Raw genomic sequence first — 19,429 nt, 5'->3', positions numbered from 1 at the left:
ATTAGTAAGTGATTTAAGCAAGATAGATCAAGATATAAATATGATTCAGTTTCTCTCATAGCCAGACTACACGGGTTCTAGACCAAAAAGCAGAAGTGGCTTCATTATTATTCCAGATGACCTGCTCAAAAAGACTTGCTTCTGTGTTCCTGTGACTTGTTTGTTTGTTGGTGTTAGTACACAGGAAGAAATGCTTAGATTAAGAAACACAGCAATGGTACTAATGAATTGGGAATTTATCCTGATTATCAAGGAAAACCATGCTTACTTTTCCTTTTTCTTTTTCTTTGAGATGAAGTCTTGCTCTGACGCCCAGGCTGGAGTGCAGTGATGTGATCTCAGCTCACTGCAACCTCCGCTCCTGGGTTCATACAATTCTCTGCCTTAGCCTCTTGAATGGGGGGATTACAGGCATCCCACCACGCCTGGCTAATTTTTGTATTTTTAGTAGAGATGGGGTTTTACTATCTTCGCCAGGCTGGTCTTGAACTCCTGACCTCATGATCCACCCGCCTCGGCCTCCCAAAGTGCGGGGATTACAGGAGTGAGCCACCACGCCTGGCCCCATGGTTACTTTTTCACAGTCCAGGGAGGAAAGGGTATGTCTGCAACCCAGGGGATCCTTTAAACTTTTGAAGTTTAAAGTGCCTCCTAGTAATGTATGCCCAGTGGGAAAAGTTAATGGAAGTCTGTAGTTAATATAAACAGAGTGAAATACCCAGGGTTCAGAACTCTCAGAAATCAAGATTTGGATCACTTTACCAGGTAAAGAACTCTGGACAACTGAGGAACGTGGATGTGGTGGTAGAGGTAGACAGAACACTATATAACGTACATACCTCCCTCAACATTCAAAACTACGGTTCACAATGGAACTGCTTGCCCCTAAGAGAAAGTGGTAACACAGGCAATCCCAGGACACGGCATCATGGCACGTACCTATTGAGCTCCCGGATAGCCCGGAGTCTGCGGATATAGCGACGGCAACTAGGCAGAATGGAGAGGTGGTGAGCATGCAGGGTGAGAAAGAAGCACTCCGTAGGGAATTTCGGCTCAGAAAATGGAGGCTGATCGCCATCTAGGAAAAAATAACATAATTCCCCAAATAAAATCTATTACGTCTCAATCAGAGAAAAAGCTCAATTCAGAAGAGAAAATTACATTTGAATTTTTATGAAGTTTAAGGATACTATTGCTTTATTTATTTTTTGAGATGGAGTTTTGCTCTTGTCACCTAGGCAGGAGTGCAACGACATGATCTTGGCTTACTGCAAACTCTGCCTCCCGGGTTCAAGTGATTCTCCTGCCTCAGTCTCCTGAGTAGCTGGGATTACAGGCATGCACCAGGTTGCCTAAGGAGGGGTGAACTGGTCCAGGTCAGAAATGGAGCAGGTCAAAACTCCTATGCTGATCAGTAGTGGGATCACGCCTGTGAATAGCCACTGCACTCCAGCCTGGGCAAAAAAGGGAAACCCCATCTCTAAAAAATAAAAAAAAAAATCTCCTTTTTTCAACATCATACACAAATATTTAAATCTCAAAATGGTATTATGTCAATAAATTGATTCCAGAGCCATTTCTCTGGATATTTCTTTTTTTCTAATTTTTTTCTACTCTAAATACTATTAAGACACATACATATTAACTCTGATGATATGCTTCATTTCTTTCTTTTCTTTTTTTTTTTTTAAGACAGAATCTCCCTCTGTTGCTGAGGCTGGGGTGCAGTGGCACGATCTCAGCTCACTGCAACCTCTGCCTCCCAGGTTCTAAGTGATTCTCCTGCCTCAGCCTCTGGATAGCTGGGATTACAGGTGCACACCACCATGTCTGGCTAATTTGTAGTAGAGATGGGGTTCCGCCATGTTGACCAGGCTAATCTCGAACTCCTGACTTCAGATGACCCACCTGCCTTGGCCTTCTAAAGTGCTGGGATTACAGGCATGAGCCACGGCACCTGGCCTCTTTCTTTTTCTTTTTTTTTTTTTTTTGAGATGATGTCTCTCTCACCAAGGCTGGAGTACAGTGGCATGATCATGGCTCACTGTAGCCTCAACCTCCTGGGCTCAAGCCATCCTCCCATTCCAGCCTCTCCAGTAACTGGGAACTGTGACTACAGATTCATGGTACCATACCCAGCTAAGCTTTTTATTTTTAGTAGAGATGAGGTCTTGCCACATTGGCCAGGCTGGTCTTGAACTCCTGAGCTCAACTGATCCTCTTGCCTGTACCTCCCAAAGTGCTGGGATTATAGGCATAAGCCACTATGCCTGGCTGCTTCATTTTTCAAAGGATACACTCCTCCCTCCTTCACAGCTGGGTGAAATCCTCTTTGGTTTTCTCTTAGATTTTAGCTGTTCATTCAAATGACAATCAGATACTGACTTTATTGTTCATTTTATGCTTACAATTCAACAACGGTTGAAATATTTTTCTGGAATATGTGCATCTAATCATAATGCTGCTACTACCAGGTAAGGATGAATTCATCCTGTTCATGAATAATTAGATGGATGGGTTGCCTGAGCCCAGGAGTTTGAGACCAGCCTGGGCAACATGGCAAAACTCCATCTCTATAAAAAATAGAAAAAAAACCAGCCATGCATGGTGGCATGTGCCTGCAGTCCAAGGAACTTTGGAAGCTGAGGTGGGAGTATCACCTGAGCCCAGGGAGGTTGAGGCTGGAGTGAGCTAAGATCACACAATTGCACTCCAGCATGGGCGACAGAATGAGACTCTGTCTCAAAAAATTAATTAATTAATTAATTAAAATAAAATAAACACTTTTTTTTTTTTTTTTTTGAGACAGAGTCTTGTTCTATTGCCAGGCTGGAGTGTAGTGGCGAGGTCTTGGCTCACTGCAACCTCTGTCTCCCGGGTTCAAGCAATTCTCCTGCCTCAGTCTCCTGAGTAGCTTGGGATTACAGGCACACACCACCACGCCCAGCTACTTTTTTGGTATTTTCAGTAGAGATGAGTTTCACCACCTTGGCCAGGCTGATCCTGAACTCCTGATTTCGTGATCCACCTGCATCAGCCTCCCAAAGTGCTAGGATTACAGGCATGAGCCACTGCGCCTGGCTGCCATGGGATTTTGATGTCTGTCGTTAAATAGTATTTTCTGTTGTTGTTGAGACAGGGTCTTACTCTGCCACCAGGCTGGAGTGTAGTGGCATAATGACAGCTCAGTGAAGCCTTGACCTCCCTGGGTTCAGGTGAACCTCCCTCTTCAGTCTCCTGGGTAGTCACCAAACCCAGCTAATTTTGGTATTTTTTGTACAGACAGTGTTTAGCCATGTTGTCCACCTGGTCTCAAACTCCTGGGCTCATGCAATTCGCCTGCCTCGACCTCCCAAAGTGCTGGGATTATAGGCATGAGCTACTGCACCCAGTCAATATGTTTTATATCATATAGAGAAAAGATCAACAATTATAACCCCTTCAAAATATTCCTACTCTCAAACCATCAATTCATCAACATCTGTGAAATATTTCATGAGAGTTTTAATGGGTATATACATTCTATATATAAAACTTGATATTATCATAGCTAATAGCATCTATATAATGACTAAGTTGCCATTATCATTTTTATTTTTTCTCTTTAACTCAGAACAGTATATTTCCTTCCATTTGTCCTATATATCTATTTGTTTTGACTGATCCCAAGAAGAATTTTTAGTGTATTAATTTTTATTACGTTTCTCTATCTTGTACAGTCATTTTATGGTGCGGTGGTAACAATCTGTGAGGAATTACTAGCACCCAGAGAAGAGGGCAGTGTTTTAATGACCTAGTCATGAACACAGTACTCACAGAGTTCACTCAGCCAGTCGTTCACATCTTCCATCGTTGCATTCACACGCGTCTCATCATTTGGAAGAGTAATTCGACATCGTGGGTGAAAAATATACGTGGGATCAACTGTTTCTAACTTGATTTTTGTACTTAGCTGCTGTAGTACCCAAAGGAAATTCAGCATAAACCCATCTGTAGACACTAATCTATCATCTGTCTGTGAAAGATGAAAAAAAAAAAGTATTTTTAAAGATTAAAAAAAAATTTTTTTTTGAGATGGGGTCTCGCTCTGTTGCCTAGGCTGGAATGAAGGGGTGTGATCTCAGCTGCAACCTCCACCTCCCGGGCTCAAGCAATCCTCCCACCTTAGCCTCCCAAGTATCTGGGACCACAGGCGCGTGCCAACACACCCAGCTAATTTTTGTATTTTGAGTAAAGACAGGGTTTCACCATGTTGGCCAGGTTGGTATTGAACTCCTGACCTCAGGTGATCCACCCACCTCGGCCTCCCAAAGTTCTGGGATTACAGGTGTGAGCCACTGTGCCCAGCCAAGAAAAAGTATTTAAAATAACAACATGAATAGAAATTTTGGCAAACTTTGTAAGAAAGCAGATTGAACTTTAAAATATAACCGTATCCTGAAGTCAATTAGAAGACATACATATCATCACCACTGGCATTCTATTAATTCTATTAGCAGGTGCTACTTGTTGAATAGCACCTATTATATAAACTTTAAAATATAACCGTATCCTGAAGTCAATTAGAAGACATACATATCATCACCACTGGCATTCTATTAATTCTATTAGCAGGTGCTACTTGTTGAATAGCACCTATTATATAATTATTATTTGTATCAGAGACATTTTATACATTCCGTTACTGAACCACCACAGTAACTCTTACAGGTCAGTAATACTGCTGTTAACATTTTATACAGGAGGAAACACAGACTCAGTGACTCTGAAATGATTTGCCTGAGCCTCAAAATTAGTAAGTAGAAACATAATATATGTTGCTTTCTTTCTTTTTTTTTAAGACAGGATTTTATTCTCTCGCCCAGGCTGTAGTATAATGGTGCGAACATGGCTCATTGCAGCCTCAACCTCCTGGGCGTAAGTGATCCTCCTGTTTCAGCCTCCTGAATAACTGGGTCTACAGGCATGTGCTACTATACTGGGCTACTTTTTAATTTTTTTTGTAGAGACAGGGTCTCCCTATTTTGCCCAGGCTGGTCCTGACCTCCCAGGCTCAAGTGATCCTCTCGCCTCAGTCTCCCAAGTAGCTGGAACTACAGGCTTGTGCCACCATGCCCAGATAATTTTTGTATTTTTTGTAGAGTTGGCGTCTTGTTATGTTGCCAGGGCTGGTTTTAAACACCTGGGTTCAAGTGATCCTCCCACTTCAGCCTCCCAAAGTGCTGGGATTACAGGCGTGAGCCACCATGCCCAGCCTCTTTCTCCTCTTTATTTCCCTCAAGAGCATCAAAACAACTACTTCCACTTGTTATCATGTGACATTGTTTCTCTAGGTGACAGCATCAGCACACTCCTGCATTAACAATATAACAATGTAACCTGATTACCTCTGTTAAGAAAAGAATAATACGACAATAAGAATAATATGACAATAAGAACAGTAATATGACAATAAGAATAATACGACAATAATATGATAATAAGTTAACATTGATTGAGTGAGCACTGTGTACCAGGCACCATTCTAACAGCTTTACATATAATAAACCCAGTACTAGTATTAACCCCACTTAGCAGATGAGGAAATGAAGGCACAGAGAAGTAACTAAAGTCCTGCAGTTAGTAAACAGTGGAATCACGATCAGAAATCACCAAATTTATGCTCTTCTCTCTGTATTTTTTTGCTTCTGAGTACATGTGTCACATCATTCATTCATTATTTATTAATAATCAAGAAAGGATGTCCTTTTCTCCTCTGGCAAAGCAGCCACAGCCAGTGGCCTCTCTCACCTGGACTGATGCACTCACACCCTTGCAGCTGCCTCCTTGGGTCTGTTCCCGGCCGCTCCCTTCTGCTTTAGTCCATCGACACGGCAGCTTTTGTGGTTTCCCTGCTGAAAACTCTCCCATGGAGCCCTGCCCACCCACTAACTCCAGGACCCACCATTCCCTCCTGTTCACTCTTCTCCAGCCACAAAGGCCTGCGCGCTAGGCTTGTAGCAAAGCTGCTTCATTTCCACCGTAGAGCCTTACACATGCCTAGAAAGCTCTTTTCTCAGCACTGCAATGGCTCTTTCCTATCTAACCAATGTCACCTCCCCAGAGAGGCCTTTCCTGCCACACAACCAAAATCACCTTCATACCTTCCTTCTGGTACCTACAGTTTTTCTCACAGCCTTTATTTTGCTCTATTTTCTTCATTGATTCTACGACTGTCTAAAATCATATATTTATATGTCTACTCATTTACCCTGTGGAACATGAGCTCCACAAAGTAGGAAGCTTGTCTACCTTGTTCAATACTGTACCCCCATTCCTAGAACACCTGGTAGGTGCTGACTAAATCTGGGTCAGATGAACGAATTTGACAAACGGGAATCCTACCTGCATCTGCGCCTTCTTCATATTGGCATTGACGACAGCCGCCATGTAACTGAGAGCAGCCTCACGGGTTTCACCATTTAACAAAATACTATGCAGAATCTTAAAAAGCTCTTGCTGAAATTTGTTTTAAAAAAGAAGAAACAAATTAAAACTATTTTGAACACAATTCCTTTTTGACTTTAAGAACAGCTAGTCTACTTCCCACGTTCTCTCTTCTCCCACTTCTACTCATTTTAGGAGAGCCTGAGTGAAAGAAGAATACAAGAAATATCCATATTCAACTGTGTCAAGGTAATCAGCATGACAGCAAGAATATGGAGTGGGGGAGGTAGGCAGTTACAGTATCTTTTTTTGGTTTATTTTTGAGATGGAGTCTAGCTCTGTTGCCAGGCTGGAGTGCAGTGGCGCGATCTCAGCTCACTGCAACCTCCACCTTCTGGGTTCAAGTGATTTTATTTTCCTGCCTCAGTCTCCCGAGTAGCTGGGATTTACAGGCATGTGCCACCACACCCAGCTAATTTTCGTATTTTTAGTAGAGGCAGGGTTTCACCATGTTGGCCAGGATGGTCTTGATCTCCTGACCTTGTGATCCACCCACATCAACCTCCCAAAGTGCTGGGATTACAGGCGTGAGCCACCGTGCCTGGCCGGCAGTTACAATTTTGACAAAATAGCCTTTGTTACTTTCTTTCCATGATCAAAATCACCTTAGTTATCCAAGCCTATAACTTCTCTGCCTTTTTTCTTTTTTTGAGATGAATTCTTGCTCTGTCGCCCAGGCTGGAGTGCAGTGGTGTGATCTCAGCTCACTGCAACCTCCACCTCCTGGGTTCAAGCGATCCTCATGCCTCAGCCTTCCGAGTAGCTGGGATTACAGGCATGTACCACCACACCTGGCTAATTTTTGTATTTTTAGTACAGACAGGGTTTTGCCATGTTGGCCAGGCTGGTCTTGAGTTCTTGACCTCAGGTGATCCACCCACCTCGGCCTCCCAAAGTGCTGGGATTACAGGCGTAAGCCATCACGCCCAGCCCTTCTCTGCCTTTAAGTTTGAGAACTGAAGACATATTAATCTGCATTTGGGATAAGCAAATCAGTGAGGGGTGTGTGCAAACTAACAGCTCTTGCCCACTCCCATAGTGTAAATGGCTAAGGGCCAGCTGGAGGAGGATCAGGGCCACTAACCTTAGGACCAGCTCCCAGTGGTGCTACATACAAAGGCAGCACACTGCTGTTGTTAACAATTGTTATTCAAAACACAGGTTACTTACTTAGTAACCTTTTATATAAGATCAAATTGGCTTTTGTTAGCCGTTTGTGTACCGGGCATCGTCCAGTCTACAAAATAGGAGCTCCCTATCTGGAGTTCATCCGTTGTACTTTTTCTGGATTTGTTTTCTGAGTACTTACCCTTCCGAGTTCTAAATAATGCTGCAATGATTGGCTAACCACACGAGTGTTTTCCAGGGTAATGGCAGGCCCTGAGAAATATTTTTCAACCACTTTAACCTGGAAAGAGAAGGAAAAAATGCAATCAACATATAGTCTACATTTGGGAAAGAATCTGAATAAAAGAGCAGCAAAGTACAAGTCGCCACCATACTTACATCATCTTCTGCGAAGACTGAGAAGCTAAAGAAAGCCCCCAAGTAAGAGAGTCTCTGCAGCTCCCGCCCACAGCCGGGGCTTAAGGATTTCGGCAACCACAACGGCAAAGAAGCAACCTAGGCAGAAGACGGAACAGGCCGGTCAAGCCGCCCAACGGGCCGGTGAGGGAAAAATGCAATGAAAACCCACCAGCTCCTCTATATTTTCACAAGATATTATTAAAACTTTTATGTTTCGGCCAGGCACAGTGGCTCACGCCTGTAATCCCAGCACTTTGGTAGGCCAACATGGATGGAGGTGGGTCACCTGAGGTCAGGAGTCTGAGACCACCTTGGCCAACATGGAGAAAGCCCATCTCTACTAAAAATACAAAAATTAGCCAGGTGTGGTGGCGTATAGCTGTAATCCCAGCTATTGGAGAGGCTGAGGCAAGATAATCGCTTGAACCTAGGAGGCAGAGGTTGCAGTGAGCCAAGATTGTACCACTGCACTCCAGTCTGGGTGACAGAGCAAGACTCTATGTCAAAAGAAAAAAAAGAAGTTTTTATGTTTCAAGATATTATTTGATGAAGTTCAAACGAACTCTTCTTACTTATCCTACCAAAGGATTTGAATAACTTTTCCGTAGGACTTGTTAGTTTAGTTGTACAATACTTATAAAGGAAAAAAAATCAGGCCCAGTGTGGTGGTTCACACCTGTAATCCCAGCACTTTGGGAGGCCGAGGCAGGTGGATCACCTGAGGTGAGGAGTTTGAGACCAGCGTGGCCAACATGGTGAAACCCCATCTCTACTAAAAATACCAAAAAAATTAGCCTGGCATGGTAGTGTGCACCTGTATTCCCAGCTACTTGGGAGGCCGAGGCACGAGACTCACTTGAACCCAGGAGGTGGAGGCTGCCGTGTGCTGAAATTGCAGCACTACACTCCATCCAGCCTGGGTGATAGAGCGAGATTCTGTCTCAGAAAAAACAAAAGGGAAAAAAATCATAGAAATGAACAACTGTAATACAGGAAATAACGTGTCTAACAATAATGTAACAGTTGAGAGCCTTCCAGACACGTTACCTCCGCCTACACCTAAATGTCCTTCAAGAGAAGTTTTCCAGGTCATCTCACTGGAGGAATGCCTTCTGGGTTACGATACATTCACTGAAAACGTGCAAGCCCATCAGGTGAGTGCTTACCAAATTGCACACAGGGTGTGTCTTCCCAAACTTGGTTTCACAGAGCTCACCTAGTGCCTAGAAATAAGATCAGACTAATTTAAATGCATTTCATCTGAAACTGACTGTCATTTGTAGCATCAAGAAACAGCTTTAACTGCTGCTATAAATGCTTTCCCTCTACAATGGCACACATGCATTCCCGCTGAAACGGCAGCAGCTTGACTACTTTTTCTGATTGATAAATGAATACACATGCAATGTGAAAAACTTGAAAACAGAAATATAAAATGAAACTAAAAATTACTCAAACTTTACCCTCAAATATAACCTCTATTGATATTCTGAGCAACAGTTTTCCAGATCTAATTTTGTGCACGGTATCTATCTATCTATGTTTCTTACAAAAAAGTTTTTCACATGGGAAGCCTTTGGAAACGCCAGTGGTTATGCCACACCCCTGGTGAATTCAATCGCAATGTCTAGGGCGGGGAGCCAGGCATAAGCCCCTTTAAAGATCCCCAGCTGATTCGAAGGTATGGCACAGCAAGATCCACTGACCTAGCGAATGATCACGATTATTTCTGAGTTTAGCTTCCACAGTCTTCCTCTCCCTGACTCTCATTATTGCACCGTCTCACTCACTGCACCCTCGTTATTAGACAAGCATCAATAATGGCACAAAATGAAATCACTGTCTGCCACAATGGAGGCCTCTGTCTTTTGACCAAAAGAACATTTTGTTGGTATCAGATGCTAAAAGCTCCTCACTGAAGCATCAAGCTAATTCACACCAAAACCCAAAAGCCAACAATCCCATGAAGGAACATTTATATAATACTGTGATAATTAGTGTTCACTAAAATATTTCATCACTGAACTCAAACAATCAGATTATTTCACTTCCTTTCATCTGCCACAGGCAGAACAATACATAAGGATTCAAAAAATTTTATCAGGAGCCCTAGTAACATGTACAATGGACAGAGCTCTGGCGTAAATCCACTCAAAGTTATTTTTTAAAGTAGGAATTCTGGTTTCACCTTCTAATTTCCCAGCATTCTTGTAGCTCTTTAGTGTCATGATAGGTTTGAATTTTTTAAATTGATAAATGCACGCTTTGTGTCCGGCTGTTTCAGCATTTATCACAGTATCTGTTCAACTGTTGTGCTGTAGCTCTTATTTTTGCAGTAGCCTTGAGGAGAGGGACCTTGTCTTCCTAGCTTCTGAATCCCCAGGTCTAGCACAGAACAGATACTCAGTAATAAATTCATGGTATAATGGAATCCAATCAGTGGAATGAGTTAAACAAATACAGTAAGAAAAACAACTTAATCATGGTCTCAATTTATGTAAGACTTAATTTATACACAAAATAAACTAATTTCATTTTTATATTTTTTCCTTTTTACTTCTGCAATGAAAAATATTCAGTAATACTTCAAAATATTTTTCTCCCAAAATTTCACATAAGCAAATTCAGAAAAGAAAAAGGCTTCTAATTTTCATTCTAGTTTCAGCGCTTTCACAACAGTCAAGTCCCCCCATGGGAATCTAGTTGAAACTTCTGTCCACAATTTACACTTGCTGTAGTGCCTTCAAGAGCTAAGCTAAGCAGATTTTTGCTTCCCACTTAAAGCCTACAGACGAAGTGTATGGTTTTAGGAAACAAGGAAGGTGAACAAGAGAGTTACCCTGAGATTTTCTGCACAAAGTAAACACGTAAAGATACAATTGTATTAGTTTTCTTAGTATGTACAACTTTGCTTTTAATTTACATTGTTAATAGTTGTGTGTGTGTGTGTGTGTGTTTTGTGAGACAGAGTCTTGCTCTGTTGTCCAGGCTGGAGTGCAGTTGCATGATCTTGGCTCACCACAACCTCTACTTGCCGAGTTCAAGCGATTCTCCTGCCTCAGCCTCTCGAATAGCTGGGACTACAGGTGTGCACCACCATGCCTGGCTAATTTTTGTATTTTTAGTAGAGACGGGGTTTCACTCACTATGTTGGCTGGGCTGGTCTTAAACTCCTGACTTCGTGATCTGCCCACCTTGCTCTCCCAAAGTGTTGGGATTACAGGCGTGAGCCACTGTACCCAGCCATTTTTGTTTTTTTAAAAAATAACAAAATTTCATCCAAAGTATGGTATGTTCATTACTAAGAGAATCAAAAGGATACCACAATAGTTATCCTTTTCATAAGCTGTACAGTATGGCAAAGTACATGGTAATAAGTGTGTCACTAACTCCTGTCTACAACTTGGACAGGTGAATAAGTACCAGGCTGCTAACTGTCTTCACTGATGCATCTCACTGCACACCAAACACTGCATGGCCAACACAGTGATTTCATGTTTTAAATGTGAAAACAAGGTTGATCATGAACCTGAAAGAAAAGTGTATGTCAAAATAATCTGAAAGAAAAACATCGACTGAATGAGTTAAAGAAAAAAGAACAAAGCTTTACCATGAGGGGGTATTTAAAGTAGTCACTATCAAGGGAGCACTCTTTGGCAGCAAGAGCCAGGCCTTGTAAAATGGGGATAAATATCTGTAAGAAAAAAAAAACAAAATCAGAAATATAAGTTTAAGAGAATCTAAGAATGGGAAGCATGACAAATAAGGTGCTAGAACTGAAAGTCCAGGCAATTGCATTCCTTCCCCAGGGAAAAGCTTTTTTCCATATAAAAGTCTAGAATTCCGCCAGAGTGTTGACCTGTTCTTTCAAGGCTAACCATATGGTAATACAGCTGAATTCTCCAGAAGAGGATTTTGATGAACTCTAATACCCTAACAGGACTCCTCGTAATTCAACAAAATCCATAAATTGGGAGCCTGCTAAAGGACTCTCCGGGGTCCTCACTCTACTCAACTAAACTCTGCACATCTCAGCAACCAGTATGTTCTTGATTACCAAGCATCTATAACCTGTTAAAAAAAATTCAAGTAAATGTTCCAATATTTCCTCACATCCATCAATTTTTTTTTGAGACGGAGTCTCACTCCGTTGCCCAGGCTGGAGTGCAATGGTGAGGTCTCGGCTCACTGCAACCTCCACCTCTGGGTTCAAGCGATTCTCCTGCCTCAGCCTCCTGCTTCAGCCTCACAAGTAGCTGGGACTACAGGCGCCCTTCACCACACCAGCTAAATTTGTATTTTTAGTAGAGACTAGGTTTCACCATGCTGGCCACACTGGTCTCAAACTCCTGACCTTGTGATCCGCCTGCCTTGCCTCCCCAAGTGCTGGGATTACAGGCATGAGCCACCGCGCCCAGCCCTCTATCAATATTTTTTAAAAGCCTTTCCCTGTTTATTTTGAGGAAAACAAGATAAACAGGCCAACAATGAATATTACTATTGCATTAAACTTAATTTAGAGCGAAGAGTTAATGGGTGAATGTCGAAATTGAAAAAGAAAGCTTTAGTTAGAAAGCCTTACCTCCACATATAGTGTAATCAATACATTAACCTGCTATTGGCACTTAAAGGAACTCAAATCTGCTTTTCTATGTTTATGATTAATACAGAGTAACACCATGCAAAATTTACTCAGCCTAGCTCACCTTCAAATTTCACAATGTACTCACTGATCAACACATTTAGGGAGTTGGTTGGGATTTAAGGCTAATAACATTTAATAGAAAATGTTGTAAACAACAGCTGACAATCTAAATGCCAACAAGTTGCAACAGGAGTATACCATGTAGCCGCTAGAAAACTTGAAAAATTCCCTTTCCTACTAATTTCATCCTATGATACTGAGCACTTTAATAATTTAAAGAGCACAGTATATTAAAAAAAAAAAAAAAAGGGCCCTGGATGACAACGTGTCCATGGAGTGTTTTGAGGTATCAACACAGCTCTGGAGGAGATCTGTCTATGTTTTGTTTTGTTTTATTGGAGACGGAGTCTTGCTCTGTCACCTGGGCTGGAGTGCAATGGCATGATCTCAGCTCACTGCAACCTCCGCCTCCCGGGTTCAAGTGATTCTCCTGCCTCAGCCTCCTGAGTAGCTGCAATTGTAGGTGCCCGCCAGCACGTCCAGCTAATTTTTTGTATTTTCAGAAGAGACAAGGTTTCATTATGTTGGCCTGGCTGGTCTTGAACTCCTGACCTTGTGATCCGCCCACCTTGGCCTCCCAAAGTGCTGGGATTACAGGCGTGAGCCACTGCTCCTGACCCATTCTATGGTGTTTGCAATTATCAGGGTAGAAGTAACTCACTCTTGTGAGCCAGATAAAAATGGAGAAGTCACACTCAGGTGTGGCCTTGGGGAATGCCAAAATTGTAATCAAGAAGAAAAGACTAACAGAGGTTCCAGAATCACCAAAAATAAACTTCGTAATTGGTCATCTCGAAAAATCTCCAAATGTTTTTCAGGAATGCCACAAGTTAAATGTAATTACACTTTGTATAATTATCCTTTGGTGCAATTAGGGCGTCATTTATAATAGGCAAAATATGACTAAGCATAATCTTTTTCTTTTTCTTTTTTTTTTTTTTTCAGACAGAGCCTCGCTGTATCGCCCATGATGGAGTGCAGTGGCATGATCTTGACTCAATGCAGCCTCCACCTCCTGGGTTCAAGAGATTCTCCTGCCTCAGCCTGTAGTTCTCTGGGACTACAGGCATGCACCACTATGCCTGGCTAATTTTTTGTATTTTGAGTAGAGATAGGGTTTCGCCATGTTGCCCTGCCTGGTCTCGAACTCTGAGCTCAGGAGATCCGCCTGCCTCAGTCTCCCAAAATGCTAGGACTACAGCCATGAGCCACCATGCCTGGCCTGACCTATATATTTTAAATAAATTCTTTGGCTTTCAAATGAATACCTCCCAGCACTGATTTAAAAATACTGTCAACCTCCAGTCCTAAATTCTAGCTGTTATTTATTTATTTATCTGTGAACATCTCTCAAACATTATAAAAGGAGGTAGAAATTTCAGTCAAAGATTTAATAATTCACATTTGCCACTCTTTTAAGATAAAAAGGTAAAATGCTGTTTTTCAGTTCAACAGCTCCATCCCAGTTATCATTCCTCTCTAGATAAAACACATGGTAGCACATAAGAAAAGACAATGAGGAGTCAACACTGAGTGGCTGAAAAGGCAGCAGGATTCTAGGATTAAAAATAAACAGATCTGGGCCAGGTGCTGTGGCTCATACTTGTAATCCTGGCTCTTTGGGAGGCTGAGGTGGGCGGATCACTTGGGGCCAGGAGTTCAAGACCAGCCTGGCCAACATGACAAAACCCTGTCTCTACTAAAAATGCAAAATTAGCTGGGCATGGTGCTGTGCACCTGTAACCCCAGGTACTTAGGAGGCTGAGGCAGGAGAATGGCCAGGAGGCAGAGGTTGCAGCGAGCCGAGACTGAGCCACTGCACTCCAGCCTGGGCAACAGAAGGAGATTCCGCCTCTAAATAAATAAATAAATAGGTCTGTGGTGGTTGTTTAACACTGTGAATGTAGTAAATGTTGCTGAATTGTACACTTCAAAATGGTGGTTTGAGGCCGGGTGTGGTGGCTCATGCCTGCAATCCCAGCACTTTGGGAGGCTGAGGTGGGCAGATCACCTGACATTAGCAATTCGAGACCAGCCTGGCCAACCTGGTGAAACCCTGTTTCTACTAAAAATATAAAAAATTAGCTAGGCATGGTGGCAGGTGCCTGTAATCCCAGCTACTCAGAGGCTGAAGCATGAGAATTGCTTGAACCTGGGAGGTGAAGGTTGCAGTGAGCCAAGATCACGCCATTGTACTCCAGCCTGGGCAACAAGAGTGAAACTCGGTCTCAAAAAAAAAAGGAGATTTGATGTTATATGAATTTCACCTAAATTTTAAAATGCAGGGCTTCTCTATCCAAAGCTGGTGACGGGGAAAAAACAAACAGAAAACACTCAGAGGTCATTTCATAACCTCTTGTGTAGGCTTGTTTATGAATAAAGTAGGTTCAATATACCCCTTACAGATTATTCACTGGGCTGACTTTATATAGCGAGAACTACTCGATTCCTCAAGTAATGTCTTCTTGAATAGGAAAAGTATTCTAATTACTGCTCATTATATCTCTAATGCAGTGCATCTCTTAAACCTTCCAAGACAGTGATTTATTTTCCTCAGAGTTTCACTTACCCTTCTAGAGAAGAAAAGCTCAGTATGTTTCCATTAATATTTCCGTAAGTCAATAACATCATCATTTAAGATAAACAGTGAATTCCAGACAGAGTACATAACACTAACCGGAATTTTTATTCTTGAATCCTGGCTGCTTCTTTTACAAATATTTTGAAGACTAATGAAAACACAATTCCCAAGAATTCAAAGGTTTTAAAATTAACCGTTATAAATAATCTTAGGTATAAAACAGAGTGAAAGGAATCATACCAATTATAGCTATTGCCTCTGTTATTCTCTGTAGTCACAAAAAAGGAAGTGATGATACAGCAAACTGTAAGAAAATTTGATAAAAACCCTTTCATCCGGGGAAAAAACTTGTGTGAAAGCTGCTAAGGCAAAGTGCTTACTTTCCCAAACAGGTCCTTAAAACAGCAATGTTAATGACAAAGTTTCGCCTTGGAAGAATCCTTCAAGACTATGTATGCAGCTTTATTTGTAAGCACTACATATCTGCATTTTCACTTGGCTTTACACAGCAAGATACCAAAACAATGTATAAATACCCAATGAAATAATTAGTAAGATATGAGCCATCTTTTCTAGTTTAGTGGGAAGAAGACAAATATTCTACGTGGCATGCAGGCTGCCAATGAGCTAATATGGTTAAATTATTAATCTTACAAACTCAGAGAATGAATTTTTGATACTATTTATCTGGCAAATGCACATCATGCCTTATGCTGTCTCTGGGTATTCTTGTTTTAAAAGCTCTTTGAAATCAGGAACAGGGCCATATATATTTTTTTCTTATTACCCAAAGTACCTAGCGCAGACCTTGTTTAAAAGATAGATGTTTGACTGATTCATTGAAATGGACACATGATTTGAACAATGCAGCTGTCAATGCGATTTATTCAAAAGAATCTTGGGTTGGCCTTGTCTCTAAGCAACTGACACGTGGATGTTTGAATTCAGGCAGAAGTTTTCAATATATGGTATATTCAGAAATTAGCCTTGGCATAGAGGCTCTCAGGCTAAAATTTGCAAGAGCAAACTCATACGACCGTACCTGCTTGAACACTTCTTCATCCTGGTGAGTGGTTCTCACCAGTTCCTGAATGAAGCCATATGGGAGATTCCTACACAGCATATACGGCACTAGGAAGGACGGCTGCTGCAAGGACCTGTGGACCCGTGAACATTAGGGACGGTGATGAAGTCAACTCACTGCAGAATCACGTGAAATGTCATGTCAGCAACAACTGCCCAGTCAAAAGTCAAACTTGACATCTCCCAAACATTCTACAAGATGGTTTTAGGCAAAAGCTAACCCTTCTTACCAACAGTAATCACTTTTTAGTCTTTTTAATGAGATACTATGGGAAGTTTCAAAAACTTCATCTTTTCCTACATAGAGCCCTTTAAAAATGAAGCACCTGAATAAAGGAAGCATGGCCAGGCATGGTGGCTCACGCCTGCAATCCCAGAACTTTGGGAGGCCGAGGTAGGAGGATCACTTGAGGCCAGAAGTTGAAGACCAGTCTGGGCAATGCAGCAAGACTCTGTCTCTACAAAAAATGAAAATATTAACTTGCCAAGACTCTGTGTGTGCCTGGAGTCCTAGCTACTTGGGAGGTCAAGGCAGTAGAACTGCTTGAACCCAGGAAGAGTTTGAGGTTATAGTGAGTACTCTAGCCTAGGCAATAGAGTGAGATCTTATCTCTGAAAAAAAAAAAAAGCATTATATGTTTCTTTTCTTTTTTTTTTGAGATGGACTCTCACTCTCGCCCAGGCTGGAGTGCAATGGCATGAGCTTGGCTCACTGCAATCTCTGCCTCCCGGGTTCAAGCGATTCTCCTGCCTCAGCCTCTCGAGTAGCTGGGATTAGAGGTGCCCACCACCAGGCCCAGCTAATTTTTGTGTTTTTAGTAGAGATGGGGTTTCACCACATTGGTCAGGCTGGTCTTGAACTCCTGACCTCAGGTGATCCGCCTGCCGTGGCCTCCCCAAGTGCTGGGATTATAGGCATGAGCCACCATGCCTGGCTGCATTATATGTTTCTTTTACTTTTTTATGCCTCATCCAAATTGGGGAAAAAAAAATTGGCAGTGGCTGAGGACTTCTAAAAAGTCATTAATTTTAATCATGGGATGTTTTTGTAAAGTTTTGGTACATGTATATAATTTTCCTTCTTTTTGAAAAGTTTCAAAAACATATGGTTATGGCACAGAAAATTATGTAAGAACAGCTAGCATAAATAAATGTAACATTATGTTTGTGAACTTTTATATTATTCATTTCTTCTTATTATTATTTTTTGAGACAGTCTTGCTCTGTTGCCCAGGCTGGAGTGAAGTAGAGTGATCTTGGCTACTGCAACCTCCACCTCCCGGGTTCAAGTGATTCTCATGCCCCAACCTCCCCAGTAGTTGGGATTACAGGTACATGCCACCATGCTCAGTTAATTTTTTCTATTTTTAGTAGAGACGGGGTTTCACTGTGTTGCCCAAGCCGGTCTTGAAGTCCTGAGCTCAGGCAATCCGTCTGCCTCAACCTCCCAAAGTGGCAGGATTACAAGCGTGAGCCTGGCCTGTAAACTTTTACTTTATTATTATTTTTTTATTTTTATTTTTTGAGATGGAGCCCTGCTCTGTCACTTAGGCTAAAGTGCAGTGGCATGATCTTAGCTTCCTGCAACCTCCAGCTCCCGGGTTCAAGTGATTCTCTGGCCTCAGTGTCCAAGTAGCCAGGATTACAGGTGCGGGCCACGACACCAGGATAAATTTTTTCTGTTTTTAGTAGAGATGGGATTTCGCCATGTTGGCCAGGCCAGTCTCAAACTCCTGACCTCAGGTGATCCACCAGCCTCAGCCTCCCAAAGTGCTGAGATTACAAGTGTGAGGCACCACGCCCGGCCTCAACTTTTAAATGTAAACTTTTTCCTTTAGGTATTTCTTATATAAAAGAAATGAAATACACATCCTTTAAAAAAAAAACCTGCAACCTTTAGAAGACTGAGACGCAAAGAAAAAGAATTTTAAAGACCAAAATGGGCAGGGCGCAGTGGCTCATGCTTGTAATATCAGCACTTTGGGAGGCCAAGGGGAGCGGATCAAGAGGTGAGGAGATGGAGACCATCGTGGTGAACACGATGAAACCCCGTCTCTACTAAAAATACAAAAAAAAAAAAAAAAAAAAAAAATTAGTCAGGCATGGTGGCACACGCCTGTAGTCCCAGCTACTTGGGAGGCTGAGGAAAGAGAATCACTTGAACCTGGGAGGTGGAGGTTACAGTAAACCAAGACCATGCCACTACAATCCAGCCTGGCAACAGAGTGAGACTCTGTCTCAAAAAAACAAAAACAAAAACAAAAATGTGTAACCTTTATGGGATTCTCAGAAGCAAATAATGTAGCACTTTGGTTGGATTCCTAAGCTATCCATTCCATTACTCTTCTTTATTACTCAATAACAGAAACTGACTGTTACACATGAAGGTGATACTCCACACATTTTATCAAATACCTCCATCAACTTTAGGCAGGTGCTATGCAGTCAGTTACAAATTTTCTGCCTTGCTTGTCCACATATTTCAACATGGTCTATTTCAAAAAGCAGGCAGAATTCTTCAAACATAACAAATTTCTTTTTAAAATATGCTTTGCACTACTTAGAAGATGAAGAAGAAAGGAGTGTTTTATTTTCAGAGTATTTTAGGGAAAGAAAGGGACCTTCATTTTACAGGTGAGGTGGGGAGTTATCCAAGGTGGTGCAAGAATGGCCGGGAAGCCTGATGTCCACTGCTGACTAGGGCCTTCTGCCTGCTAACATCAAGCGCGTCATGGGCCTTCATACCTGGGCTGTGTCAGGGAGCCTTGTAGTACTAAAGCAGTATGGGATATGCACTGCGAGCGGATGTTGCTCAGAAGCTGGCTGACTGCTGGCTGGCTGCACATCTGAAAAGGAAAGGTAGAAGTGAGGCCAACAAGAAACAAACAATACGATTTCATGCTGTAAAAACGAGATAAAAGAGATGGACCATCAGTAAACAGCGTGCTTTCTTCTTCCTTTATTCTTAGTGAATGAGCTACAGTAACTATGCCTTCTAAGTGTACTGCCTCTGCAGAATTTATGTCAGAGAAGAAAGAAGCGTTAAG

The 19,429-nt window shown here is 42.0% G+C and overlaps 1 protein-coding gene across 3 annotated transcripts in view; it reads right to left on the bottom strand.

Moving 5' to 3' along the window:
* The window catches only part of UBE4B (ubiquitination factor E4B), a 143,434-nt gene that overhangs the window by 42,830 nt on the left and 81,175 nt on the right, over positions 1 to 19,429 (bottom strand). For all 3 annotated transcript variants that reach the window (XM_064363230.1, XM_064363232.1, XM_064363231.1), the window contains 9 exons: positions 19,128 to 19,228; positions 16,342 to 16,456; positions 11,624 to 11,707; positions 9,180 to 9,236; positions 7,993 to 8,109; positions 7,796 to 7,894; positions 6,385 to 6,498; positions 3,817 to 4,015; positions 940 to 1,078 (listed from right to left, as the gene is read on the bottom strand). In XM_064363230.1, coding sequence (XP_064219300.1) covers positions 940 to 1,078; positions 3,817 to 4,015; positions 6,385 to 6,498; positions 7,796 to 7,894; positions 7,993 to 8,109; positions 9,180 to 9,236; positions 11,624 to 11,707; positions 16,342 to 16,456; positions 19,128 to 19,228 — 1,025 coding nt within the window. The remainder of the gene's footprint in view (positions 1 to 939; positions 1,079 to 3,816; positions 4,016 to 6,384; positions 6,499 to 7,795; positions 7,895 to 7,992; positions 8,110 to 9,179; positions 9,237 to 11,623; positions 11,708 to 16,341; positions 16,457 to 19,127; positions 19,229 to 19,429) is intronic.

This window comes from Aotus nancymaae, unplaced genomic scaffold (genome assembly GCF_030222135.1).
Source record: "Aotus nancymaae isolate 86718 unplaced genomic scaffold, 86718_ANA_hifiasm-v0.15.2.pri h1tg000053l, whole genome shotgun sequence".
Classification (NCBI taxonomy): Eukaryota; Metazoa; Chordata; class Mammalia; order Primates; family Aotidae; genus Aotus; species Aotus nancymaae.
Note: the sequence above shows the minus strand (reverse complement) of the source record. Positions and strands in the feature narration are given on the sequence as shown.